Source organism: Ceratotherium simum, chromosome 37 (assembly GCF_057802395.1).
Source record: "Ceratotherium simum simum isolate JZ-2026a chromosome 37, ASM5780239v1, whole genome shotgun sequence".
NCBI classification, from domain to species: domain Eukaryota; kingdom Metazoa; phylum Chordata; class Mammalia; order Perissodactyla; family Rhinocerotidae; genus Ceratotherium; species Ceratotherium simum.
The window spans coordinates 25,903,759-25,920,437 of record NC_141936.1 but is presented as its reverse complement, the minus strand read 5'-3'; the positions used below and the strand labels follow the sequence as shown (position 1 = coordinate 25,920,437).

At 41.7% G+C, this 16,679-nt stretch overlaps 1 protein-coding gene across 1 annotated transcript in view; it reads right to left on the bottom strand.

The window, feature by feature from the left end:
* Positions 1-16,291, bottom strand: part of ERBB4 (erb-b2 receptor tyrosine kinase 4) — a 1,114,653-nt gene extending 1,098,362 nt beyond the window's left edge. Inside the window, exon 1 of the mRNA XM_087424880.1 lies at positions 15,552-16,291. Coding sequence (XP_087281006.1) covers positions 15,552-15,633 — 82 coding nt within the window. The 5' untranslated portion in view covers positions 15,634-16,291. The remainder of the gene's footprint in view (positions 1-15,551) is intronic.
* Between the last annotated feature and the right edge of the window lie 388 nt (positions 16,292-16,679).

Here is a 16,679-nt window from a genome sequence, read left to right as displayed (position 1 = left end):
GACACTGTGGTCTATCCAACTAGAGACAGCCAGCTGGCAGCAGCAACAGGAAGGCTTGGAGCTCTGGAGAGAGGTAAGAGCTCAGAATAATCTACACAGAGGTGAGACGGGGGAAGGGATCCAGAAACTAAGACAAAAAGGTAATGAAAAGAACCAAGGCTGGAGAGAAGCTTGAGAAAGACTTATTTTTTGTTGATTGGGATATCTTCACTCACTGCCTCTTAAAAGAAAGACAACGCAAATTTAAGTCCAAATATATCCAATAAGAGCCAAGTGGATTGTTAGAATATAGCCTCTGTTAAGAAGTAACAGATCTGTGATCTTGGCCAGTTATGTAATTCTGAGTCTCAGTTTCCTTGCCTGTAGAATGCAGGTAATCCCACCTACCATGCAGGTTTTAGGCAACACCGGAGGTGATGAGTAAAAGCACCAGCACAGTCACAGTGCTCGGCAGAGAGGGCCAGGAAAATGGATACAGAGACAGTGAGGAGAGGTGGTAAATCAGAAAGACTCAAGGCAGAAGATAGCATATGACAGGAATTCAGTTTTCATACCAGGAGGATCTAAAAGAATGGCCACCAAAAAAAAAAAAAAAAGCAAAACATTTTACTTAGTGTGTGTCTTACAGTGTAGATCCAAAAGAGGCAGTAAAAGAGATTGAAATGTCAAAGGCCTTGAAGGTCAGTATTTCCAAAGCTGACTAATAAAGGTCTACTTTATTTGTAACTGAGGCATGCACAGGTGGCTTCATCTTTGTATCTCCTTGTGATTGTCAGTCCCTTTAGGAAAGCACTTCTCTTTCGCTGGTATTTCCCAACACCCTCCCCTCATAACTGGAGGCCCAGTTTTCTAACTTCCTGCTCTGCCTGTGTCCCCACCCTCATATATTTCTCCCACCACTTTAGTTAGACCCAGTCTTATAAATACATGCTGACATAAAGCCAGGGGCACACTGAAATATACATATTTTTAAGCTTGTATATTTTTATTCTGTACTGTGGAGTTTTTAAAATTGAGAATGATTCATTTGTGATAGTACATTGGGTTAGAGGTGTGAATGTCTAATATAAAGACTGTCGAGAAAAAGATAAGAGCAAAATATTTTATATTTAAGAAAAACAATCTTTAAAGAGCCTTCACAAATCCACCAATCTATGAAGAGCAGGTAGGATGTTGAAAAGTATTTGGATGCGAATCCTAGCCACAGAGACACGGACTTCATTGCCTCTCTTTTCCAGAGACCAGGAAAAGATACTTGGGCCTGGTATTCTTGTGACAAACCCTGAGGGTGGGAAGGGTCCTCAGAAGTCACAGAACCCAATCCCTACCCCCAACATCACTGGCCACTTGTTGCTCAGCTGCCTCCTTCATTCCTTTTCATCACAGAAGATGTTAGATCAGAGCTTACCACCCCACACATGGAGGAACTCGCCACCTCCCAGGACAGACCATGCCAACTTTGGGAAGCTCGAACTGTGAGAAACCCCTTGATGGCGTTCAACCGAAATCTGACGCCTTACAATTTCAAACAGCTGTTAATGTTTCTGTTCTCCAAGGCTACACAGAACAGTGCTAATCCCTCTTATATGTAACAGCCCTCCAACTTTTGAAGATAATTATTACGTCCCCTTCCCAAGCCTCCTCTTTTCCATGCTTGGCATCTACTTCTTTCTTTAATCATTCTTCAAATGAAATAGTACTCCATTATTCTGTTATAATATAGTTTCCTTTGCAAAAAAAATAAATCACGTGTCCAAATCTGTTACCAAGAGTATCATAATTAAGCTGCTATTCGCAATTTCTTTCACAAAATTACATTTTAATGTGTAAAAAATAAGTTTTAAATTGGATGTTTTCTTCTCCTTACCCACCACAAATGAAAAGAGTATGTGTGGTACTCTCAAGGGATAGTCCCATGTCTTAAGTGTCTTAATGTACACACGTGGGACAGCTGACATCTTGCCAGATAACTGTTCATTCTGATTAATAATATTAGCGTGTAATATGATCATTATTACATAGATTATGGCAATCACAAATTCAAATTGCTGTGATTCTCCAGCAGCCCAATTTATAGACACATTAGCATCCTCACCCACTCTCAGGAAGATTCATAGCACCTGCTTTATTTGAGTCCTTTGGCCTGCCTCACTCATGTAATTTTCTCCTAGACTTATTCAATTGTGGACCCGTGACATGCTGTCTACCGTTTTTAAGCCATTTCTTTTCAAACTTCAAGTCAAATAAAAAGGCCCCTATGCTGTGATATACTTAACTTAGAAACATGCCTTCTTCAAGCTGGCTAATACTTCACTGCAGCAAAGTTAGTATGATACTATTCACATTCCTATTATTTTTAAATAATTACGGCAAAATTTTTATTATGTGTAAGAGTAACATTCAGAGTATTTAGTGACTATGGCAAAGGCATATCAGAATGGATCACAGCACATGCCAGAGCAGAGATGTGAAAGTCTATTATTGTGTCAAGTATTAATTCTTTCGTTGTCTGATCTGGAAAAGTGTGACAAAGGGATGCCAGGGAGGGATCTGGGAAAGCCAATCAGGGAGAATGTATTTCAATATTTTAACAATCAGTAAAATTGTAAGGAAGATAGCACTTGAATAATAGTCCTGGTAGTGATATATACTGTGTTGCTCATACTCTTAAAGGACACCAGGGTTTGTAGGATTTTGAAAATGCTAAACAAAACACTCCACATTCTTAGTAGAAATAAAAAATAAACATTAAAGTTATTTTTTTGTATATTTGAATAGGAAGCAATGAAAAGCATTTGATCTTGACTTGGTAAGATGAATAGGAAGCAATGAAAAGCATTTGATCTTGACTTGGTAAGAAATCAAAGATGTCTGTAGTTTAAAACCTTCATGTGCTATATCAGCACATATACAATTACTACAGACTTTAATCAAGAGAGAAGCTGTCTGAAAAAATTAACCTTGAAATAACCACTGGAAATATGATGAGATGAACAATTCATGAATATGAGAATTATTCTCTATAGTGAGTTTGATTATGGAGAATGTCATCTTGAGCCATGACAAAGCTCTAGCAGATATATAAATAATATTATAATTCTTTAGATACCTTGCAATTCACAAAGCCAGAAAAGACTTTTAGGAATGTTTCTTAAGATATCCCCAAATATGGATATTATTGTACAAATTACTGGCTTTTCTAGAATCACATCTCCATCAAGTGTTAGATATTATGTGACATTTTTCACACAAGTTAGCCTCATTTAGAAATTTCACTAAAATTTATCCTTTTGGATGATGGAACTTTTTTACAAAGACCAAGGTTTGGGTTTTTTGTTTGTTGTTCTGTTTTATAGCCACTTCCTGATAATTACAGTGGATTCCATCCTGTTGGTTTATACAGCAGATGAATGACTAGTTCCAGAATAGTCTTCTAAACACACCCCAGATTCAAATCACAAAGTTACCATAAAATAATGGGACTTCTGATTCACTCACAAGTAGTCAAAAATCCTTGAACATCAAAAGCCCACTATACACGTCCTTGAAACAAAGAGATTTTGGATGTTTTGATATATTTATTTTCTGCAGACCTGGAACAACTGAAATGATTTTGTTTCTCCTTTTTCCTCATTAATAAATCTACCTTCACAGTGCTCATTCTGCCAGTGAGAAATACGGTACTTACAGAAATTTATTTTTATATAGCCTATAAATATTGAGTGAAAGCTGTTAGCCTGTGGGAGACAAACTTCATCTGTACCTTTCAAAGACTGACAGAGTCAGTTTGTAGGAGTGAAATAGCATGTATCAGATCTAAATTTGCTAAACAAAATTAGCTGCGTGCCATTCTGTTTGTCTTATCTCTTTCTCTGGCTCATGGTGTGCTAATTCTGGCCACAAGCAATATAGTAAGTACAGAAAAAACAATAAACGTCCCTTTCGCCAACAGTTGCCTAAAATGTTTTGTCTATTTCAATTTATCTCAAAGCTTTAGCTTTTTATATTTTCAAATTTCATCCTCTACTTAGAAAAAGAAAAGAAAGAAGAGAGAAAGGCCACTAAAGAATTATATCTGAATACCAATCGCTTCAGTTTCCATTAATTTCCAGTACACTTTTTGAGGTTTCGATATATCACCAGGGACAGTGGAGCAGCTAAATTTGAAGTTAAAACAACTGGGAAATATTATTAACTGTTTAGCTGATATTTTTACATAGTAAGAGTGTGACTTGAAATACTAATTCTTTCATTGTTACTTAAATGTATTAATATATTAGTTAAAATATTACCAAATATCTGAGCTGAGTCCTGATTTTAATTTAGATGCACTGTTTCATTCACAGCTTGTAAAAATGTCTATTGTAGTTAAAATGGTCACATTTAACTTAGAGGGTAAAAGATAAAGATAGCTTTTTATCCATGGTAAATAACAAATGATTAAAAATTCGACGAGCTATATTTTAAGGGGGCAGGGTCTTAGTAACATAGTGTTTATGTATACCAAAACTGGCAAGATTCCTTAAATCACACCCAATCATTATAAACTACAGAATTGCATAAGAGTATTACATGAGCCATTTAAAAAATATGACGTCAAGAAAATAGATATATACCTGGATTAGGCACGTTCGTATTTAGAGAGAAAATATCCTGAAAATTATCTCTACATAGTACATTATATCATCCAAAGATATACTAAAGGGTTTTACAGTGTAATTTTTCTTCATATGAGAATTTTTTTTCTTGAAGCAATGCATTCTTCTGCATTAGTAGTCGACACTAACTACATGCAGTAGAAAAAGAAAAACAATAAAAAATTATATAATGACACCTAAAATTCACAGTAAAAGAGGGATAATATTACTTCCTAAATTTATAATTTTCAAACGTAGGCAGATTTATCATAATTTTTTTAAAGGCTTCTTAACAATTAAACCCTTCTCTGGCGTTGGTACCTCCCAAGGCTCTGTACCACTTCATTTATATTTCTATTTCTGCATTGCTTTTAAAGAGGTTCCCCAAATTGTATAAATGCAGGTCCCCAAACCCTGGATACGCCCCTGCTTTGAAGTTTTCTCAAGAAGACAAGGCAAGGATGGTTTCCTTAACATACACAATACAAAGAGAGAACTCTGGAGACTACAATGGAGGAGGAGATATACAGAGTAACCCAAAGGAAGACTCTTTAAATGACAGACTTACTGGACAAGTTTCTTCATGTGGCTACAGGGAGAGTGAAAAGGGCTGTTGACCCGAGGCATAAGGATTTGGTGTGCTGAGGATCCCTTTCTGGCACATAGGGCAGGAGAGTGGAGGAGCCAGGCCTCTGAGAGGCACCACTAGCTTCTGTCGCTGGGAGAAGGCATGCAAGAGGCTGAGAAGCAGGAGGTGGAGGCGGCTCTCAGGACAGGGCAGACATGTAACTGTACCAGACCGATGCAGCAGTCAGGCTTCCCCCTTACATCCTGCTTCTTTCTCTCTCTGTTTCCTTACCTACAAAGTAGGAACTACCATCCCTGACTCAAACTTTCTTTTCAGGGATTCTTGGAAGAAAAACAGTCAGGAAAGTTCTAATTTCAGACAGAGGCTCTAATGTTTCTGAGCCCAATTCTCTCATTAATAGATTGCTCTGCAGACTGCTAGGTAAGTTTGAAAGTTAGATTAACTCTTTCAGGCCGTTATAAATTAAGGTACAATTAGGGCACAGCAGTGACCTAGGATGGTTGACAGTTTCTTAGAATCTGGTAACCTGAGAAGAAATGTCTCGAAGAGCATTTTCACTGGTAGAATCTGACTCTATAAAGACCAGACTCATTTCACCAATCTTCAGAATGCAGAGTGAATCATGTAAGAGAGCAGCTAAGAGAATCCCAGCCACCTCTCAGTGCAGTTATGCTGCAAGTGCTGCCGTTACAGGATCCTTTTAAAATTGTAGGCATAAGTCTAGTTGTCTATTTTAAGATCCTGAGAAATCTTAGTTATAACAAAGTTGTATTATCACATATATCTAGGAATAGAAAATGCCACATTCTGTCTGGAACTCTTTTTTCATGAACTACTTATAAGCATTTCTCTAGAGGCAAACATTCCTCCCAAGAGTGTGGAAAATCACTTAATAACATATTTTTTTGTATTGTGTTTTATTGGCTTTATCTATCCTTTTTTTAAAAAAAGGGAAAGTTAGTATCTCGAGCTTCTTAGAGTCATCCTCAGTTCCTAGCATGGTCTTGAAGTACACTGATGGGCCACTACATGCTTACTGCTTAAACTCATTAAAATTTTTAAATAGGAGATAAGTAAGAAATTGCAATATAATGGCCACAGAAAAATAGTGGACTACAAAATACATACTTAAAAATGGTATTCATATATATTTAACTCACCAAAAATAAAACCAACAGCAATACTTTGTACCATATTATGAGCAGACTCTAAAAATGTGAATAGGGACAAAAGATATACTCTTGGAAACACTCCATTGAAAGAAATACCCTAGGAAGCTTGAGAAAGCAACTAAAAAAATTTCCAGGGTAAACATGCCTAATATCTATTATTAAGAATTCTATAATTACATTTCAAGAACAGATTACTTTGTGTACTATATAGTTTAATTACAGATAATAACCATCCATGAATGAGCTTAAAATTGTTTTAGCAAATGTATGTTATTCTTTCATTTAAAAAATATTTTTAAAGATGCATGTGGCACCACATCAGTCTCTACAGGGGACAAACCTCTTGCTCTTAAAAAGTTAAAATACAGTATGGTTTAAGATGAAATGCCAGGTATGTGCGTATAGATAAGAATTAGCGGCTAGGGTAGTCAGTGAAGGAAAATGCAATGAAAAGGTGTGATTTAACCCAGAACTGAAAAGACTCAACCGTGTGGACAGGCAGACGCACCAAATGAGCCACGAACTGTAGGGAAAGGGTCCAGCAAAAGCAAACACAACAGTGAGCACAGTCATGGAATACTGACTAGGTCAGCCTGGTTCTTAGACAGAATACATCTTAAGAAACTCTTAAGGCTGGATTAAAAAGGAAACTGCAGACTATTTTAGTGGACTTTGACCTTTATAACAGGAATCCATTGAAGGCTTCTGAATGGAAACTAGGATAATAAAAGTATTATATTAGAAATGGTCATCTGGCAGTGACAAGAAGGAAGTCTTGGAGGTAAGAGGACAGTGAACAAGGGGATCATAAAGAGGATCTTGCAATAGCCCTGCTCTGAGGTTTTTAAGCACTAGATGAGGTCAATAAAAATCTTAGGAAATAGACTTTAATAAGCCATGCAATCAAATTTCCTTAAAAAAAAAACAAACCAAAAACTTGTTTAACTGCTCTAGTTCTAGACAAAATGATCAGACAAAAAGAACTCCTAAAAATAAAAGTGTGTGTCGAAAAGAAATATTATTCTGTTTTATTTTTATTTGGTTTTCACAGGTCCCTATAGAAAGAAACTCATATTCTCTAAACCCACAGGGAAGAATAGGAAATAATGACAAGGATTTTAGTGAAAGAAGAGTTTGCCTAAAGCAAAAGAGTCGCTGCCATCCATGACCTCAATTAGGCGTCCCCCTGATAGTGACGGGACCTTTCCTGAAACAGAGGATCGCACAGCTTATTACTCAAGCTATAACCACAGTAGACATAGTCACAGCACCTGGAGAATCTGCTGCCAGTTTTTTCATTTCTAACCAACCATGAGATATCCTCAGCAGACCACAGAAGACCAGCAGATGCATCTTTTGAAAGCAGGTTTACAATCCCCACTTGTGTCCTAAAGGCTTAAAACCTGGATGTCCACCTACACCAGATGTCTATGGGGCCACACCTAAGTAAAGATCAGAAGAGTAGTAAAGATGTAGAAAGAGAAACTGATTATTTACAAGTCTGATCCTTTTGGAAAATAAATGAGTGTTTATCGCACCATTCATTTTCTTCTCTTTAAACATCTTTAGACTATGTTCCAAATGAAATACATACAACCATTCATACAGACTTGCTTCCTATTGCTTTACTGGCTGGATTCACAGAGTCTTGCATATTCTTTTGGTGTTTAGCATGCTTCGGTAACTCCTACAATATTGGAAATAATGTGATTAACAGTATCCTGAGCTGCCTCTCCAGAGAGAGGTTTAATGATGTCGCAAAGGAAGTTTCATGGTGTCCATGTTAATGTTTACAGGGGGTTCATTTTCATCTCAAATTCCTAACAGGAAGTGACTCTTCCTGCCAAAACAAGTTTCAAACCTCCCTTCTGTCATTAGCACCCATGAGAATGCTGATCTTGTCTGAAAAAGCTCTGGTGCTTGAGGAGAGTCAGCGACAACCAGAGTGTTAAGGCTAAATCGACAACATGGCAAAGTCACAAGGCCCAGAGGCAGCGTCTTGCAGAAGCCGACTAGGGGGAAGCAAATGTGCCATAGAAATAAATTTATAACGTCTTAGTACATAAAGCTTAGCTTTTGCACTCGTACAAAGAATACAACTGTGACCTCACTAGGGGCCTGAAGAAAGAAGACAGTCCAACATAGACAGTAGAAAAGATAAGGACCCTTAGGTCCAAGAATAGGCATGGACAAATCTGAAGTATTCCCATGGATTTGCCAGTGAAGAGTCCTCACCAACTAATTGGTGATGAGGAATCCACTGTTTATCCTTTATAATCCATTTTATTTAAGTATGTGTATTACTTAATACAGAATAGGAAAATAACCATTCTCTACTTATTGATCATCTTCATAAAGTCCCACATAAAAGAAAGTCTTGAAGGTGCTGTTATATACAGATAGTCCTGGGAGCAACTCTCATGTGACTTTTAGGGCTGAAATTCTATGTCCAGAATAGGCCCTACCAGGTAAACAGATCCTCTTACAGAACTAGGTCTTAACAAAGTTGCTTTATTTCTTTAACCTTGATGTGCTGTCAGTTATAAATGCAATCAATGATTACTTCCTACATATAAATTAAAGATGACGATGACCCCACAGTCTTCCCCTTGAAAAGAACTTCACCATCTAATAATTAGGACCATGGATCCAATCCATTTGTTTTCACTTCTACTTTACAATTCTCTTTCAAAACTACACAACGTTGTATTTCTCTTTTTTTTTTTTTTTTAAGTGTCTGCACCTTTTCAAGTACTTTCTGTGCATGTTAAAGAAAATGATACTGGTGTCAGGAGGCAATTAACTTACAGGACCTACCTTCCCTGTGCTCCCAATCTCCTCACTTGAAAAATGAGAAGACAGGACTAGACCAGTGGTTCCTAAGGAGTGCTGCATTTCTGTGAAGTCAGCGCAGAAGAGTGGAGAGGAGAGTGGAAGGAAAGTGGGGACGCGCTGAAGTTGGGGGCACACAGCCGGCTTCTCACACAGCTCTCCTCTCCCTTCTCCCTGTTTTAGATACCAGGGTTACACACATGAATTCACTTGAAACAAGAGATCCACTTACAAAAATAATTGAAAACCAATGGATTTCTTTTTCTAAACATCCTTTTTTTGTCGGATTCATTAAAAAAAATTCAAGATGTTAACTGTTTAGGTATCACTTTTAGCTACACTAACAGAGATGAGGATATTGAGACACAGAGCAGAAGTCTAACCCAGTCTAACAGAGTAGAAGTCTAACCCACACAGAAAATGACTGTATGACCCGAATCCAATTCTCCTAACTTTTATTCTGGGGCTCTATTCTGTAGCATCACACACAGCAGGGCTGCTGCTGCACTACCCACAGCTCAGGCGAGCACCACTCCCATGACATTCTTTGTGGCTGCTGCCCCCTGGAGTTGTGCAAAGCAACTTTGCACAACTGTGCCTGCAGAGCAATCACGTATTCAAAATGAAAATAACTATAAAACAATTACTACATGTTCAAAAAAGCACTTTAGAATTAGGTCCAAAAATATCCTTACAGTATATTTCACCTCTATGTCATAAAAATGAGACAGTTCTCTTTTTTCTTAAAAAAAATGAGTACAAATAGAAAGCACCAGTTTTAGTGTCAAATATGAAAACAAGAAAGTGGCTTTAAAGCTTTGATTAAAGCATTGGAAAATAGGTCAATAAACATGTTAGAATTATCAACAACTCAGAAAAAGCAAAAACGCCACATACAGTGAAATTTAAAGAGACCACGGAACAATTCCAAAAACTAACATTTTGGGGAAATGGCCTTCAAATACAAACTCTTTAGAGTAAATAACCTTTTGCATCATTTAGACAGGTGCTCTTCTGACAGCAATGGTCTGCTAGAAAGTTCACATTATGTTTATTTACATATGTATACATGTTTCAAACATATCAATTAACTTGTTACGCGAATGTATTTCAACATCACAGAAGATTTTAAAGCCATTTTTCAGAAAACTGCTATACAGTGGAGAAATAGAGGATACCTTACATGCATTTCCCCCTCAGGCACACAAGCCAAGTCACAAAGATGTGAAGTGAGTTGCTCAAGATATTAAAAAGAAACTAGAAGAACTGTCCCTGCAAGGCAGAAATCCTGATTGAAACCACCTGGCTGTGTCCTGTTTCACACTTAACCACAAAATAGGCAAAGTCTCCTTCAAATTAAGTAGAAAAGCTACAGTTTCAGGAAACATTGATCTAAGATCTTTTTATTTTTTTAAAAAAGGTAAAATTAAGGGATTATTTATCATTATGAACTGCAAACTTCAGTCAACAGCTGCATTAGAAAGCATGAAAAGTAAGATTTTACTCAACTGCCCAATATTTATAATAATTCGGAAAATGAAGATTAGATAAAAGATGCAATCTGGTTCCATATGGTCAAATGTAACATAGTAGAATATTTCTAAAATGATATAACCAGGAGAAAAGTTTATAATATGATTAAATTCTACCCTGCACACATACTCAGTAGATCATTATAAAAGCTAACAGTGGAACATGCTTGACAATTAATTTCTGTAGAAGAGCCGTAGTCTTGAATATGTATAAGCTAATTTCCATGTAAATATTAACATCTCTATAAATGAGTATCTCTTAAAAGGGTGAAATCAAACAGCAAGTGCCAACAAGTTTGCAGGTAACAGAACATCTTTCTTGATCATTTGCTTCATTTATGTTCTAGGCACTTACAATTACACATAGATATGCAACAGCAGCAGAACACTGTAAAATAAAAGAAAAACTTGTTGCTATTTTTAATATATGTTAAATTTTCTTAATAACTGGCTTGAAATAATATAAAGATGACACATTAAAGCACTGCAGTGTTTAAGGCACCTTAATTTGATTTATTGTCTAAAATGTGCATCTTACATAGTCATTAATCTCAAGGTGGCTCTAATCACAAGGCTGCAGAGAATATTTAGAAAGAGCACACTTCCTTGCATCCCCAGCATTTTTTAAATGGCAGTAGTCTACCTTCCTTCTTGGTCAAGAGGGGAAAAGAGGAAGAGAGAAAGGGAAAAAGGGACTTCTCTGTAGAAAGATTTGGCCTTGGAGGGCTTTTGAGATGGGCTAGGGATCTTGGATCGGTGCCTTTTTATTTTCTTTCAGGAATAAATCTGAGCAATGGAATGGCTGGCGATTGCCTGGCCAACCAGCCATATCAGATTTATCAAAAAGAAAGAATGAAAACTGGCTCAGAGGACTCCTGCAGTGGCTGAGTGGCAGCTTCCTGGTAAAGACACACACAAAGAGAATACCCTTAGTGATGGAGGAGAAAATATATATTCACATGTGTAAATTGAATAAACAATAAGATGTAAAGAAAGAATCTATAGCAATAGAAAGGGTGAATGCAGAAGACAGATGATAAATAGTACTTCTATTTAAGAACCAAAGGGAAGAAAGCTCATGAATACTAAATGTTTGAATCCACTTTAAGGAGGAAATATGATTTTCTCAAATAAATGCAAACTCTAAAAATCAGCCAATGCAAACTTACTGCGTTCAGGTTAGAGTAAAAAATACGTAAATCCTCCATGAAGTGCATGCCCGGGTAAATATTCTAATGTAATTTCTTAATTAAGACAGATTTCCAGTGACTAAATGAAAATATATATAAAGCAGTTAAGTGCCTTGATTTTCAAAAATTTTGACTTTCTATGCCTGCGTGATTAAAATAAATAAAAGCAGTTTGGTTTAAGAAAAAAAATCAGACAACAAGGGATCATGACACAACCAGAGTCATTCAATTTTATCGTAACAGTCCATATTATAGTATTTTCAAGTGTTTTATAGTTATAGTAATAGGTATAAATTTATTTAGAAGCATTCTGAAGAAAAAAATATCTTCTAAAAAGGCCCTTTTACATATATAAGAACTTCAAAATTCAGAAAAAAAAGGAAAGTACCCATGGGTGTGCTTACAGCAAACACGTGTAGGAAAGAGGATTGATGGTTTTTTGAAAATACATTTAATATAGTTTTCATCACTTACTAAGTTTTATTAACCTTTTCCTTCTCAAATGTAAAAAACCCTAAGTTTGGAGGCATATTTTAAATATATAGGAAAAAATGTATGTTCCTTTATAGGATGAAAAGCAGAACTAAGTTATCTGCAAATAAGAAATGGAAGCTGAACTTGATCATCACATATCTGTTAAGGTTTGTAAGAGTATCACCTCAATACTACTATGTATTTCATTCTAATACAAAGGTGAGATTGATTATTTTTCAATCACTCCAGGAAGACAGAAATTTTGGAACTAGTCCTTTTGGTGGTAAAGTCTTTATAATTGTCATTATAAAGGGCCTTTGGCTATAATAGTTCTAGATAAAATGAATCACTAGAAATGAGACAAACTGCTTCAGAATTACTAAAAGATCATCTTCTCTAAAGCTGATTTTTTTTCAAACAAAAGAAGAAAAAATCAAAACAGGTCCTCTTCCTTTACAATTATTTTAAGAAATATCTTAGATCTAGACAACCGAATCCCCCCTATATTTTTATTCTGTTCACATAGAGCAGTAAATAAGGTGCATTCCTTCTGCTTAAGAAATTAGCATTTCAAAAATATGCCACTTTCCCCTGAACTCCAAGCGTGTCTAATAATGTGAGAAGCAGATTGTCTTCCCTCGTTTCCTTAATTTGTTTCATCTAAAAGCAATTCACTCAACATCTTGTCGCCCTCTGGCAGCTTAGTTTACTTATCCGCACTTAATTTCTCATTTGGACCAAAACAAACTCCTGCAAACTGCTACTGACTGCTAACCGCGAGAGGGGAGACACGCAATATGTATTTACTTGGGAACATACAGACACACAAACACAGCCACACACACACACAGAGCCTCACTCATACACCAGTCACTTGGTTTTATAAAAGCACAACATTAAAACCCGCGGAACTTCCCCCGCCAGGTGCCGGGGTTGGGGCGGGGTAGGAGTGGGTAGGATGAAAAAAGAAGTCCCCGGGGGCATTTACAGTTTGCAGCGGATCTCCTTAGCCTGCGAGCTGCAGTTACACCAGGGATGCGCGCGAGAGCTCTTCGTTGTGCGGCCCTTTCATCTAGATCACTTTGTGTTTGGAACCAGGGAGGCTCGCCTTTGTGCCCCCAGAATTTCAAGTGCACAGCCACACACGGGACAACAATAGCACGCTAATCCTCGCGCTCTAAATGGGCTCAATTGTGGGTCTGACAATTCGCGGGGGTAAGCGAGAAGAGACGAGCGAGGGCGCGAGCCGGTGTCGCCTGAGACGAGGAAGGGGACAGCTGCAGAACTAATTTGGATTACACCCCTCGCAGAAATTCTGAAAAGGGCTTTTCGGCATAGCTCAACCTCGAGCCGCACAGTTAAGCCCAAATTGCTGCGGACTCGGAGCCGGGTCCCCCAGCGGCTGAGGCTGAACCAGACAGCCCCCAGTAGGTCGCCTCGTAGAAATTCCTCTCGGCTAAGCCTGCCTGTCAGTCGCCGCTGCTTTTGAATGGGTCAATGTGCATAATCAACCCATTGAGGGCAAATATGAAGGGACCTGGGGTAGGGAGGGGGATAAAAAGGGATGTAGCTAAGAGGCCGCTTGGAATCTCGAGTCCGTGTTGGTGTCAGTCCGGAGGTGGCCGGACCGCGGGACCCGGTATGCATGAAGAATTTCGGGGTAATTGGGAGGGTGCAAACGGCCAGAACAAACAGCGCGCATTGTGCCATTCGAAGGTCATTCTGAAAGACTCGGTGATTGTAACTTGTTATTTACTAGGCAAGGAGGGGGCGGCGGCGGCGGGGGCGGAGCGGCCAACTACAGCGCGCTGTTTTCTTGGTGAGGTCAGCAGGACACCCTCCGGGGGCCTGAAGCTCTCCTATCTACACTCCCGGGAGCTTTATCTCCCCTAGCTGCCTCCCACGCTCCCGCGACCAGCCCTGGATGGCTCCGGAAATCTCTCCGGCTCTCCAAAAGGCCCCCCTGGCCGCGTGAGACACCGCTTCTCCTCCGTCCTTTCCTGTCCCATGTTCATCCCCAGGAAACTCAAGTGTCAGAAACTTGGAGCTCCCTCGCACTGCAGGCGCTGTCACTAGCCCTGCGCGGCGCGGAGCGCCGGCCCCACTGCGCTGCCTCCCCGGGGTCAACTGGCCGTCTGCCTGTCCGGGTCACCGGCGCGCAGGCTCTCCAGCAAACAGTGGCCGCGCACCCGGCGCAGCCACGCCCGCCTGGGGTTCAATCAATCCGCGCGACGGGTCGGCTCGGCAGCCACGCCGGGCAGTAAACAGAGAAGTTGGAGGGACTCCGGCCAATAGCAAGTTGAACTACAGGAAGAACTCTTCCTGGTGCCAAACACAGCAACCGACGGGAAGGCCGGGCTCCCGGCTCAAGTATGTCAAGCCTTTTTTTTTTTTTTTTTTAAGGAGTCAGGCGGCCAAGCCAGCTCCCCTCCAGTCAATGGGGCGAGGGCTGCGGGACGCCGGCCGAGGAGGCCCAGAGTTCCGGGCCCCCGGCCGAGGCGCGCCCGCCGGCCCGCCCGCCGCGCTCCAGCTGCCCAGGCTGGGCTCAAGTCGGGTCTGACCCCGCAAGGCTCGGGCGACTGGGGGCGCGGTGGCCGCCGGCAGCACACACAGGTGCAAAGCCCGGCTCTCGGAGCTCCTCTCCCCACAGCCCTCGCGCTCCTAAGCAGCCCAGCTGGCAGCGCCCCGGGACCCCGTCCGTCGCGGCCCTGGCAGTGCGCGCCTCTCCGAGGCTTCTCCCTCCGGGGGCGCAGACGGGGAGCGGACCGTCTCCCCTGACTCGGGATTCGGGTCTCCCACGTCCCGCACAAGCGCGCCCAGAGAGATTCCGCTTAGGCTCATAGAAAACGCGCCAGAAAGAAGGGGGTTCGGGAGAGAGAAAAAGGGAGAGGGGCGCAGAGGGATTTTTCACGATCCATAAAACACACGCACAGACAGAGGGTAAGTTTGGGGACAGAAAGAGGGGCGAACGAAAGCCCCAGGATGAGGCCCCGGTGGAGTGGTCCCTCCGCGCCCGGGAGCGAGCGGGTCTCAGGCTGGGCGAAGGGGGCGCGGGCGCTACCAACGCGGCCAAGCCGGCGGCAGCAGGTTCCACCCCGGGAGCGCGACAGGGAACCGCGACCCACCTGACTGAGAAGCGCTGGGCTGGACGGTCCCCGCCGCCACGAGAAGGCTCCCCCAGACCCACAGTCCTGTAGCCAGCTTCATTTTTTGGACGTCTCAGATCCCGTGCTGACAATTACATGTCCAAATGGCATATCCCCTTTCGGGCACGCGGAGGAGAGCCCGCAGCCAGGCGCGCGTGGGGGCGCGAGGGGGACAGGCGCGCGGCGCGCGGGGGACCGGCTCCGAGCGGGGACGCCCGGTCCGCGGGTCCGGGGCCGGGGACCCGAGGAGGGGAGAGTGTGCGCGCGCGTGGGAGGGTGCCCGAGTGTGTGCGCGGGGCGCCCGGGCCGGACTGTGCAGCTATTCCCCGTGTGAGCCTTCGCTGTCTCGCTCCCTCCTCACTTTCTCTCTCTCTCACTGGCTGGTCCACAATAAAAAGGAAGGGGGAAAAAGGTTTCCAAAAAAAGTTGATTGCAAAGAGGCGGTAGGTTTCCGGCCTCTCCCCCCAGCCGCGCTATGTTCGGCTCCCTTTGCAGTGTCCCTGCACCTCCAGTCCAAATTGGGAGGGAAGGGGAGGGGGAAAGCGTCCTGCTTCTCCCCCGATCCTGTCCTTCTTTTTCCTGTCAGCTTGCCTCACACTTGTCCGGCGGCTGCGGTAATTAAAGCTCCGAGCGTCATTTCCAACGCTCCGCGGTCTCCAGCTGCAGCCCCACAGAGAAATTAATAAGGCTCCGGCAGAAAAAAAAGGTGGAGGGGGCGGACAAAACCACCCTCACGCAGCCAGCCTGGCTCGGCTCGGCCGCGCAAACCCCGCCCCCGCTCTGACCCAACTAGCCACGCCCTTTCGCCCGCCCCCCCAAAGGGAAATCTTATTGGCTCAGCCACTCCCCAAAATCCTCGGCCTCAGGAGTTGGGAAAACACCTGTCAGGGAGCCGGAGCAGGGGGGGTGGGGGCGGAGAAGCCGGATTTAAAGGGCTCACCCGAGGCCACAGACTGAAACAGAGGCCCGGGACAGCTGGCCCGCGGAGCGCGCGGACCACCCGAGGGATGCTTGCAGAAAAGATCTTTTTTAAACAAGAAAGTCACCATTTTTTCGTATTGCCCCACGGTGCTCATCCACAGACTGGATTTTCCCTAGAAATAGAAG